This window comes from Chiloscyllium punctatum, chromosome 9 (genome assembly GCF_047496795.1).
Source record: "Chiloscyllium punctatum isolate Juve2018m chromosome 9, sChiPun1.3, whole genome shotgun sequence".
NCBI lineage: Eukaryota > Metazoa > Chordata > Chondrichthyes > Orectolobiformes > Hemiscylliidae > Chiloscyllium > Chiloscyllium punctatum.
The window spans coordinates 81389893-81402241 of NC_092747.1; the positions used below are offsets into that span (position 1 = coordinate 81389893).

A 12349-nucleotide genomic window follows, 5' to 3' on the forward strand; every position below is an offset into this window, starting at 1 on the left:
AAAGAACTGAAACCAACATGGTCATTCTGACAAATGAGAGACTTAACAAATAATCCAGGTCTTTTTCAGTATATAATTTCAATTGCATCCCACTGCAAACATTTGCTATAAATTCTGTGTCTTGTGATCTTATACTCCACAGCTCCCTAATGAAAGACCAGTGCTCCGAAAGCTAGTGCTTCCAAATAAACGTGTTGGACTATAATGTGGTGTTGTGTGATTTTTAATCTTTTATTTGTGATCTGGTGCCTATGGCTGTAGTGTAGAAATTTTGCGTGAAGAAATTACCTTGTTCATTTCACAGCACAGGATGCTTAATCAAACATATTACACCACTGAACAGCTATTATTTTTTCCTGGACATTGTGTATGCTTTCACACAACTGAAATCCAATTAATTCCTCTCAGAATCTCATAGGAAATGATTCATTTGCAATTCCATATTGGAACTTTGCCACAGGAAGAAATGACTGTGATGTCTGCACAGCATCTTTGTTGGGATCCATGCGCCTTGATGACCTGACATTAATCAATCAAAGTTCCAGGTTCTCTCAGTGGGAGATTGTGTGCAATAGGTGAGTAATTGAATGCTACAAATTGTGATTGAGTTCTGAATTAAACACTAATGCAAATATCACATTGAAAAGCATTGACTAACCTTCAAACATGCACCATTGACTTCAAAGGGTTTGAAAAGCGACATATAAATGGAATTATTTATTTCTTGCCAGGTAACCAGTAGGTCCATCGACATTCTTAATATGTTTTTCTGAACTGACTTTCAGATGCCATAAATTTCTTCTACCATAATCCCAGCTAGGATATTGTTCAGACTTATTCTATCAATTCACTTCTCCATAAAACTTCCCAGTCAGACCAAAACTATATGTTTTAATCATGATAACATCATAGATCCCATGTTGTTATTGGGACAGGCTGTGGGGGTCAAGTGAAATAGGGATTGATAGGAAGGGTGAGGGGGTAACAAATTAAGAATATTATATATGAATGCATGAAGCATTAGAAATAAGGTGAATGAGCTTGGGGCTCCGTTGGAAGTTGGCAGGTACGATGTCGTGGGGATAACTGAGAGATGGCTTCAAGTGGACAGGGCCTGGGAATTAAATATTCAAGGCTATAAGTGCTATCAAGCGGACAGACTGATAGGCAGAGGGGTGGGATGGCCCTGTTGGTGAGGAATGATATTCAGTCCGTTGCGAGAGGAGACATAGAATCAGGAGATGTAGAGTCAGTATAGATAGAGCTGAGAAATTCGAAGGGTAGAAAGCCCCTAATGGGAGTTATCTACAGGCCCCCAAACAGCAGTCTGGATGTGGGTTGTGAATTGAATAAGGAGTTGAAAATGGCCAGTCGCAAAAGTATTACTACAGTTTTTATGGAGGATTTCAACATGCAGGTAGACTGGGAGAATCAGGATGGTACTAGACCCCAAGAAAGGGAGTTTGTGGAGTGTCAAAACAGCTTGTAGTGGAGCTTGGGAGCCTCCTGTGAAGCGCTTCTTTGATCTTTCCTCCGGCATTTGTAGTGGTTTGAATCTGCCGCTTCCGGTTGTCAGTGCCAGCTGTCCGCTGCAGTGGCCGGTATATTGGGTCCAGGTCGATGTGCTTAATGATTGAATCTATGGATGAGTGCCATGCCTCCAGGAATTTCCTGGCTTTCTCTGTTTGGCTTGTCCTATAATAGTAGTGTTGTTCCAGTCGAATTCATGTTGCTTGTCATCTGCGTGTGTGGCTACTAAGGATAGCTGGTCGTGTCGTTTCGTGGCTAGTTGGTGTTCATGGATGCGGATCGTGAGCTGTCTTCCAGATCATTAGCCAGACTACTGCGACCACTAGGACTCATAACAGCACACAAACCAACAGCCACTCTCAGACAACAACTCACCAGAACGAAGGACCCGATACCCAGCATGAGCAAAACCAATGTAGTGTACAAAATCCCATGCAAGGACTGCACAAAACACTACATAGGACAAACAGGAAGACAGCTAACGATCCGCATCCATGAACACCAACTAGCCACGAAAGATCACAGAAGCGCTTCAAAGGAGGCTCCCAAGCACTGAGGATGTCACCCAGACAGGGGACGAAACGTCTGCAACACACGTCCAGCTCGGCGAACAGAACCACAACAAGAGCACCCGAGCTACAAATCTTCTCAAAGACTTAGAAAAAAAATGGTTAAGACTAAAATTGGGCCCTTGAAGACAGAAATGGGTGAATTTATTATGGGGAACAAGGAAATGGCAGAAGAGTTGAATAGATACTTTGGATCTGTCTTCACTGGGGAAGACACAAGCAATCTCCCAGATGTAATAGTGGCTGAAGGACTTAGGGTAATAGATGAACTGAAGGGAATTTACATTCGGTAGGAAATGGTGTTGGAGAAACTGTTAGGTCTGAAGACTGATAAGTCCCTGGGACCTGATGGCCTGCATCTCAGGGTACTTAAGGAGGTGGCTGCATTAGTAATCATTTTCCAATGTTCTATAGATTCAGGATCAGTTCCTGCGGATTGGAGGGTGGCTAATGTTGTCACACTTTTCAAGAAGGGAGGGAGAGAAAAAACAAGGAATTATAGACCGGTTAGCCTGATGTCAGTGGTAGGAAAGATGCTGGAGTCAATCATAAAAGATGAAATTACGACTCATTTGGATAGCAGTAACAGGATAGGTCAGAGTCAGCATGGATTTATGAAGGGGAAATCGTGCTTGACGAATCTTCTGGAATCTTTTGAGGATGTAACTCTGAAGATGGACCAGGGAGAGCCAGTGGATGTAGTGTACCTGGACTTTCAGAAAGCCTTTGATAAAGCCCCACATAGGAGATTAGTGAGCAAAGTTAAGGCGCATGGTATTGGGGGCAAGGTACTGATTTGGATTGAAAATTGGCTGACTGACTGGAAGCAAAGAGCAGTGATAAATGGGTCCCTTTCAGAATGGCAGGTGGTGACCAGTGGGGTACCACAAGGTTTGATGCTGGGACCGCAGCTGTTTACAATATTCATCAATGATGTAGATGTAGACATTAAAAGTAATATTAGCAAATTTGCTTATGACACAAAGCTGGATGGCAGGGTGAAATGTGAGGAGGATGTTATGAGAATACAGGGTGACTTGGATAGGCTAGGTGAGTGGATGGATGCATGGCAGATGCAGTTTAATGTGGATAAATGTGTGGTTATCCACTTTGATGGCAAGAACAGGAAGGCAGATTACTATCTAAATGGAGTTAAGTTAGGTAAAGGGGAAGTACAAAGAAATCTAGGCATTCTTGTACATAAGTCAATGAAAGCAAGCATGCAGGTACAACAGGCAGTGAGGAAAGCTAATGGCATACTGACCTTCATAACAAGAGGAATTGAGTATTGGAGCAAAGAGGTCCTTCTGCAGCTGTACAGGGTCCTGGTGAGACCACACCTGGAGTATTGTGTCCAGTTTTGGTCTCCAAATTTGAGGCAGGACATTCTGACTATTGAGGGAGTGCAGCATAGGTTCACAAGGTCAACTCCCGGAATGGCGGGACTTTCATATCTGATTGAGACGTATAAAATTATTAAAGGATTAGACACTCTGGAGGCAGGAAGCATGTTTCAGCTGATGGGTGAGTCCAGAACCAGAGGAGATAGTTTAAAAATAAGGGGTAGGCCATTTAGAACAGAGTTGAGGAGAAATGTTTTCACCCAGAGAGTAGGGGATATATGGAATGCTTTGCCCCAGAAAGCAGTGGAGGCAAAGTCTCTGGATACTTTCTAGAAAGAGATGGATAGAGCTCTTAAAAATAGTGGAATCAAGGGTTATGGAGATAAGGCAGGAACAGAGGAACAGGATACTGATTGTGGATGATCAGCCATGATCATAATGAATAGTGGTGCTGGCTCAAAGGGCCGAATGGCCTACTCCTGCACATATTGTCTATTGTTAGTGCATCATGATTGAAAATAGCTCTGTAAAGATATATTACAACTTCTCAGATCTTTTCAGGTCATTCGAAGTGACAACTCTGTCTTGACATTGAACTTTACTGCTTGCAATTTCCTTTCAAGCATCAATTTTCAAGTTGGGCAGCAATCTGCTGTCATTACTCTTCTATCATGTGGTTTTAATGCCTCACTAAGAGTTTAGGGTCAAGACAGAATGGTAGAAGAAAAGTAAGGTTTCTTCCGGCTTAGACTTCAAAGTAACACTATTTATTATACATTAACACTAAGTAGTGCAATACATAGGAATAATGGATACATCAGGTTCTGATTTTATTAATTAGGATTATTGTGTCCTCTAATATAAAAGAACTAATTTATTTTCTTCATGTGTTCATGTTCATGTGCTCTCAATAATCTCAAAATTTCTTGTCTAGTAGTAGAGTCTGATTTAGTCTAGTGTAATGTAATCTGTTCTAGCTGCATTCACTCTGTCCTATTAGTGCTCAGTGATATACTGATCTGTGACCTCATCACAAGGTTGTTCCAGATCCTGAACCCCTTAATTACCAAATTACCAATGTGCTTATTGTAATCAGCAAAACAGTTCAGTTACCCAGTGCAATAATGTGAGTCGATTCCCTTCAGATATAGAGGCTCAGGACCAATATTGACCAAAGTTTATTAGCTGTATTGTTTAGATACAACAATAAACGAAAAATTCTAAGTTCATTTCCTCCTCACTGTGTCTTCTTGCTTTATTCTGATGTCCCCAAAAAGAGTAAAGTTATAGATATTCACAATGTGCGTACTCACTACATGTCCGTGACAAATACTTGTGTTGTAAAGATTGCCCCTTTTGTATTGAAATTCTAATATCTAACAGTATTATGGTTTTCATATATAATTTGTAGTTTGGATGATTATAACCGCTTGGTCACTCTCTGCAATGGAACAAATGAAGGTCCAATAAGGAGGGCTTTCTTGGGAAAGAGCGGGATCCAATTGCCAAGCATGGAGGACGTTCGCCAGTGTTTGTCTATTGAAGAGTTTGATACACCACCTTATTTCCAGAATTCTAATTTCAGTTTCAGGTAGGTAAACATGCTCTTGAAGGGGCAAGTAACTGTTAATCTGTCATTTCATACTGAATGAAAACTTCACGAAAAGAGCAATGTTTAAGGAAGCTGAAGGTGTGCAAGAGCTGATCTTACACCTCATGAAGTGGCGATTGGTAGAATGTCCATGGCAAATCCTGGCTGTGATCACTCAACATTTTGAGGGGTTCTGTTGGGTTGGAGCATGTCAGTTCTTTTTTATGCATCAACTAAGACTTGAAAATGTGCTCAAACATGTTTACTTCCGATGGAAGTGTGCAAACTGACATCTTGGAAAAGAAAATTGTGCACACATTTTTAAGGACAGCCACCATTCTGCAAAATAGCAGAGTCATGAAGTTCATGAATCAGTATGCATTGTTCAATTGAAGTCCCCACTCTAAGCCTGACATTGAATACAACATTAATTAGAATTGAGGTCAACTATTCAAAGGATTTTGCTTGTTAAAATATTTTTGACTTGCAATAGTAACAGTGCTTCCAAATTTGAATCCTATGGAAGTTAAGCTATCTCGTCATGATCTGGTCTGAAGAAAAGGTGGGTGAATTGGGTAGATTGCCTCCTAATGTGATGTATTATGAATGTAAAAGAAAATATTTCACTTCTGCTTGATCTGAGGTAATTTGACATTATTCCATAACTTAATTAGCTTATTTAACTAGCTAGTTTTATCTTCTCATCTGAAACTCATTAACTGGATTTTTGAGCTTCAGAACTTTAAACAGACTAATGTTTAAATATGGCTTTCATTCCCTCTAATGAAAAATATAAATTTAATATATGTTTTAAGTTTAACTTATTCTTTGAGTAATGCAGAATCATGGAATTTTTGTACACCTGTCAAAAATATAGCAGATCAGAGAATCTCTTCAAGGGAGTACTGTTAGAATGTAGATTTATTTGCAGCAGAAAAAAAATGAAGCTTTAAGATAATGTGGCCAGAAAGACTTGAGGATGGCTGTCTTCAATTAAGCTGGTGGTTGCTCAGAATGGATGTCTGAAAAAAGGGAGATTCCTCTTTCAAGGAACTATATGCACTTCTGATTGTGGTAAACCTTGAAGAGAATTCTTAATTGTTTTGTAAACCGAATTTGATGTAGTTCCTTGAAGATCCAAGAAGCAAATGACACCATTTTGCCTTAGCCCCTTCCCCGTCTCCCCCTCCCCCTCTCTCTGCCTCCCCTTTCACCTATTGGATCAGGAGTAGGTCATCTGGCCCCTTGAGCCTGCTCTGCCATTCAATAAGATCATGGCTGATCATTTCATGGACTCTTCTCTACTTAGCCTCCTGCTCACTGTAATCCTTAAGTTCTCTCTTGTTCAAAAACCCTGTCTATCTTTGCCTTAAAAACTTTCACTCAGGCAGCCTCAACTGCTTCACTAGTCCCCGTTAAATCTTTTCCCTCTCACCTTCAATCTAGAGTATTGAGTCATAGAGATGTACAGCACAGAAACTGTACGCTCTACTTTTGGGTTTTTCCATCCCGAAGAAAGACTGTGTTGACTTAGCCTATCCATGCCCCTTATAATTTTTATAAACCGCTGTAAGGTCACCCCTCAGACTTTCATACTCCAGGGGAAATAGCCCAATTCTACCTCTCCCTATAGCTCAAGCCCTCAAACCCTGGCAACATCCTAGTAAATTTTTGTGAACACTTTCAAGTTTCACAACACTCTTCCTATTGCAGGGAGTACAGAATTGCACACAAATATTCCAAAAGTGGCCTAGCTAATGCCCTGCTCAGTCACAACATGACCTCCTAGTTCCTATACTCAATGCACTGACCAATAAAGGACAGCATACCAAACACCTTCTTCACTATCCTACCACCTGTGACTCCAATTTCAAAGAACTGTGAACTCCACTCCAAGGTCTCTTTGTTTAGCAACACTCTCCAGGACCTTAACAATAAGCGTATAAGTCCTCCCATGATTTGCCTTTCCAAAGTGCAGTACCTCACATTTATTTAAATGAAACTCCATCTGCCACTCCTCAGGCTGATTGGCCCATCTGATCAATATCTCATTGTACTCTGCGGTAACCTTCTTCGCTGTCCATTACACCTCCAATTTTCATGTCATCTGCAAGCGTACTAACCATACCACCTATGTTCGCATCCAAATCATTTTTATAAATGATGAAAAGCAGTGGACCCAATAACAATCCTTGTGGCACACCACTGGTCACAGGCCTCCAGTCTGAAAGGCAACTGTCCACCACAACCTTTTGTCTTTTATCTTTGAGCCAGTTCTGTATCCAAATGGCTAGTTCTATCTGTATTTCATGTGATCTAACCTTGCTAACTAGTCTACCATGAGGAATCTTGTTGAACGCCTTACTGAAGTCCATATAGATCACATATACTACTCTGCCCTCATCAATCCTCTTCATTACTTCTTCAAAAAACTCAATCAAATGTTGCCTAACAACCAAATTACTTATACATCTATATATATAATTTACACAGCCAAAGCATATGACTGGTCATCAATTGAAGCAACATTCACAGTCAAAGTTATCAATATTGCAGGTTATTCCAATACCTACTCAGAAGCCATGAAAAGGGCCTGAATGTAGCAAGTCATGTAGCAGGTATTGCCTGGGTTGATCTGTCCTACCCTTCCTGTCTCTGATTTGGTTGCAAGTCTTGGATATTAAGGTTCCAGTGCATTCCTCTGTGATGCCCAGGCATTTTGATTGAGCAATTACGTTACTTTCTTTTCATTTGCAATTGGAAAGTCCTTTAGTACGCCTATGAAACATTTAGAGACATTTGGCCAAGCAGGGGCAAATGTGACTAGTTTTGTTTGGGAAACCTGGTCATCATGAATGAGTTGGATCTGTTTCCATGCTGGATGACTCTATGAATCTATGTCTGCATCTTATGTTTGCAGTACTTTGCTGTAAACAATAAGTCAAATGATGAAACATGATCTTATTTCTTCCTGACAGAGCTGTGTGGGCAGAATCAATGCAAGGTTTGCACAGCTTGACAGCTTCTTCAAAGTGCTGTGTTCCATTGCCCTGTACACATATAATCTTTCCTGCTTCTCATCTGAACTCAGCTGAAAGATGTCATGTTTCTGTAGTGTGTAGCAAACAGTGCAGGTGGATGATCATCTCCTGGCAACTGTTTGTTCTGGCAACAGTCCTTTGTTGCATTATTATTTGAACCATCATGGCTAGTCAAAGACTGGCTACTGAATGGCAAAGTCAGTACCCTCATGCCATGGCTTATAACTCTAATGAGCAACCCATGCAACTGTGCACGTTGAAACAATAATAGAGAGCAGACCATTAGTAAGTGACTTTGTCAGCCCAAGCCAGTTGCTGCTGTAGGTAGCCCTGAACTGTTTCAGTGTCTGAGAAGTCACAAATGCTGCTAACATTGTGCAATTTTCTGTAACATTCCTGCTTCTGAGTTTATGATGGAAGAAAAGTTATTGATGAAGTAGCTGAAGTGGTTGGACCTAGGACATCACCCTGAGAAATGCCTTTGGCAATGTTCTGGAGCAAAGATGTTTTGCCTTCAACATACACGACTGTCTTTCTTTATGCTAGGTGTAATTGCAACCAGTGGAGAATTTTCTCAAATTTCCATTGACTCCAATTTTGCTTCTTGATATCACATTTGTTGATTGCCACTTCAATGTCAAGGCAGTCGTGCTCACCACACCTCTCGAATTTGGCTGTTTCTGCCATCTTTGGGCCAAAGTTGTGCGGAGGGGAAAAAAACCTGAATAGCTGATGTTAGTAAAGTGGTTATTTCAGTGTAAAGGCAGCTTGATAGTACCATTGATTAGTCCTTCTATCACTCCCTGATGATTGAGAGTAGGGTGATAGGGTGATAATTGACCTGTTGAATTTGATTTTGACCTGTTCTTTGTGGCCAGGACGTAATTGGGCAAATTTTCACATTGGTAATTTTATAGCTGTACAGGAACAGCTAGCTGGTTCCAGAGCATAAGTTTTCAGTTCTCCTGCCAGGATAGTGAGTGGATCCAAAACCTATAAGTATTCTATGCCTTCAGCCATTTAGATTAGATTACATACAGTGTGGAAACAGGCCCTTCGGCCCAACAAGTCCACACCGACCCTCCGAAGAGCAACCCACCCAGACCCATTCCCCTACATTTACCCCTTCACCAAACACTATGGGCAATTTAGCATGGCCAATTCACCTAACCTGCACATTTTTGGACTGTGGGAGGAAACCGGAGCACCTGGAGGAAATCCACGCAGACACAGGGAGAATGTGCAAACTCCACACAGACAGTTGCCTGAGGTGGGAATTGAACGCAGGTCTTTAGCGCTGTGAGGCAGCAGTGCTAGCCACTGTGCCACCATGCTGCCCACATGTCTTATCCCATGTGGAGTGAATGAATTGTAATGCTGAAGACTGGCACTGTAGCTCTTTTTTTAATTTACTCATGGGATATGGGCCTCACTGGCTGGACCAGTATTTATTACCTGTCCCTATTTGCCCAGAGGGCACTTAAGAATCAACCACATCACTGTGGTCTGGAGTCACCTGGTTGCTAAACCAGGTAAGGTTGGCAATTTTTTTCCCTAAAAGGGTATTAGTGACCCAGGTGAGGTTTTTCCTGACAATTGACAGTGAATTCATGGTCAGCATTAGACTCTTAATTCCAGATTTTTTTTTTGTTGGTTTCAAATTCCACCATCTACCGAGGCAGGATTCAAACCCAGGACCTCCAGAATATTGTTTGCATCAATGAATTAATAGTCCAGCGATAATACCACTAGGCTGTCATCTACCTGGCGGCACGGTGGCACAGTGGTTAGTACTGCTGCCTCATAGCACCAGAGACCTGGATTCAATTCCCGACTCAGGCAACTGACTGTGTGGAGTTTGCACATTCTCCTCGTGTCTGCGTGGGTTTCCTCCTGGTGCTTCGGTTTCCTCCCACAGTCCAAAGATGTGCAGGTCAGGTGAATTGGCCATGCTAAATTGTCCGTAGTGTTAGGTAAAGGGGTAAATGTAGGGGAATGGGTGAGTTACACTTCGGCGGGTTGGTGTGGAATTGTTGGGCCGAAGGGCCTGTTCCCACACTATAAGTAATCTAATCTACCCGGGTGTCAGTAGCCTAAAGAGGAGTTGGAGATCAATTGTTCTATTGATACTTTTGGCTGAAGAAGAATGCAAATGCTTTAGTCTTGTTCTTTCTGCTGATGTGCTGAGCTTCCCATTGTTTAAGATGGGTATTTGTGAAGCATCCTTCTCCTGTTAATTGTTTAATTGTCCACCGTCATTCACAGCAGTAGAGCTTTGATTCGGTTGTTAGTTACAACATTACTTGCCTATTGCAAGCCACTTTCACTCTTTAGCATCCAAGTTGTCCTGTGACCTCATTTTTCAGATCAGTGCAGCAGTGCTCCTGGCATGCACTCCACCTCGGCTTGATTCCCTGATTTAGTGGTAATGGTCAAGTGGGGAATATGCTGGGCCTTAAATTTGTAGCTTGTGGTTAAATATAATTCTGAAGACCCATCGCACCTCATGGGTTTCCAGTTTTGAGTTACTAGATCAGTTGTCACATATTTTATTCTTTCATGGGAGATGGACATCGTTGATGGTGCTAGCATTTCTTGCCCATCTCTAGTTCCACTTGAGAAGGTGGTGGTGAGGTGCCATCTTGAATTGCTGCAGTCCATGTGCTATTGGTATTCACATAATACTCTTAGGGAGGGAATTCCAGAATTTTGACCCTGCGGCTGTGAAAGAATGGTGACATGTTTTTAAGTCATGATGGGGCTTCAAGGGGGAACTTACAGGTGGTGATAGTTCCATGCATCGCCTGCTGTTGTCCTTCTAGATGGAAGTAGTCATGAACTTCACAGGTGCTATCTCAGGGTATTTACTGAATTTCTGCAGTGCATTTTGTACATAGTACATACTGTGGCTACTGAGTGTTGGTGATGGAGGGGAGAGAATGTTTGTGGATGCGGTGCCAATCAAGTGGCTGCTTTTACCTGGATAGTGTCAAACCTTTTGAACATTGTTGGAGCTGTACTTCTCTATGCAAGTGGGGATTATGCCATCACACTCCTAATGTGAGCCCTGTAGATGGTAGACAGGCTTTGGGGAGTAAGGAGGTGAGTTACTCGATGCTAGCCTCTGACTTGCTGTTTTAGAGTTGAGTTTTTGGTGAATGTAACCCCCATGATGTTGAGAGTGAGGAATTCAGTGATGGTAACACCAGTGACTATCAAGGATGGACGTTAGATTGCATTTTACTGGAGATGGTCATTGCCTGGTATTTGTGTGGTGTAAGTGCTACTTGCCACTTATCAGCCCAAGCCTGGTTGTTGCCCAGGTCTTGTTGCATATGCACGTGGATTACATCAATATCTGAGGAGTCGTAATTGATGCTGAACATTGTGCAATCATTGGCAAGCAAGCACCCCCGCTTCTGACCTTCCGATAGAGGGAAGGTCATTGATGAAGCAGCTGAAAGTGATTAGTCATAGGAACCTGAGGAGCTCCTGCAGATATATCCTGGAGCTGAGATGACTGATCTCCGACAATCATAATGACCTTCCTATGTGCCAGGTATAACTCCAACCAGTGGAGAGTTTGTCCCATGATTCCCACAGATTCCCGTTTTACTTGGACTCCTTTGATGCCATGTTGTGGCCTTGATGTCAAATGCTGTCACTGTCATAATATCCCTGGAATGCAGCCTTTATCTATTACATTTAGCTCAGTATTAATGCCTCACAACACAATAAAGGTATCCTAAATGTAAAAACAGTTTTTTTCTGTTGAAAGATTGTACAGAAGTCACACCTATGAGTACGATGATGGACAAATGCATCAATGACAGGCAGATTGGTGAGGACGAGTTCAAGTATATTCCCCCTCACCTTAGTCCCGTGTCCACCTCTGGAAAGCCCAATCTGGGAAAAATATCCTTCGTAACTTGATAAGCCCGGTCAGTGATGGTGCTCTCAATATTGGTGCTAGACATTGAAAAGCCTCATCCTGAGTGCATTCTTCACTCTTGTCAACCTCAGTTTTCCTCAAAGTGGTGTTCAACACGGAGAAGTACTCAGCTGGGAGGGGTTGTGAGGTATTTGGTAGTCAGCGAGATATTTCATTGCCTATGTCTAACCTGATGCAATGTGTGTTCATAGGGTCCAGAGACAATGTTGAGAATTTGGAAGCTGATTTCCCCCTTGGTAGATATACTACTGTGCCAGTGGGCAGTGCACGTCCAAAGAAGGTGATGGCGGAGCTGTAGACATTGACAGCAATAATTGATTTGT

The 12349-nt window shown here is 42.0% G+C and overlaps 1 protein-coding gene across 2 annotated transcripts in view; it reads left to right on the forward strand.

Moving 5' to 3' along the window:
* The window catches only part of dct (dopachrome tautomerase), a 60233-nt gene that overhangs the window by 27198 nt on the left and 20686 nt on the right, over positions 1–12349 (forward strand). For both annotated transcript variants that reach the window (XM_072577899.1, XM_072577900.1), the window contains 2 exons: positions 409–575; positions 4854–5033. In XM_072577899.1, coding sequence (XP_072434000.1) covers positions 409–575; positions 4854–5033 — 347 coding nt within the window. The remainder of the gene's footprint in view (positions 1–408; positions 576–4853; positions 5034–12349) is intronic.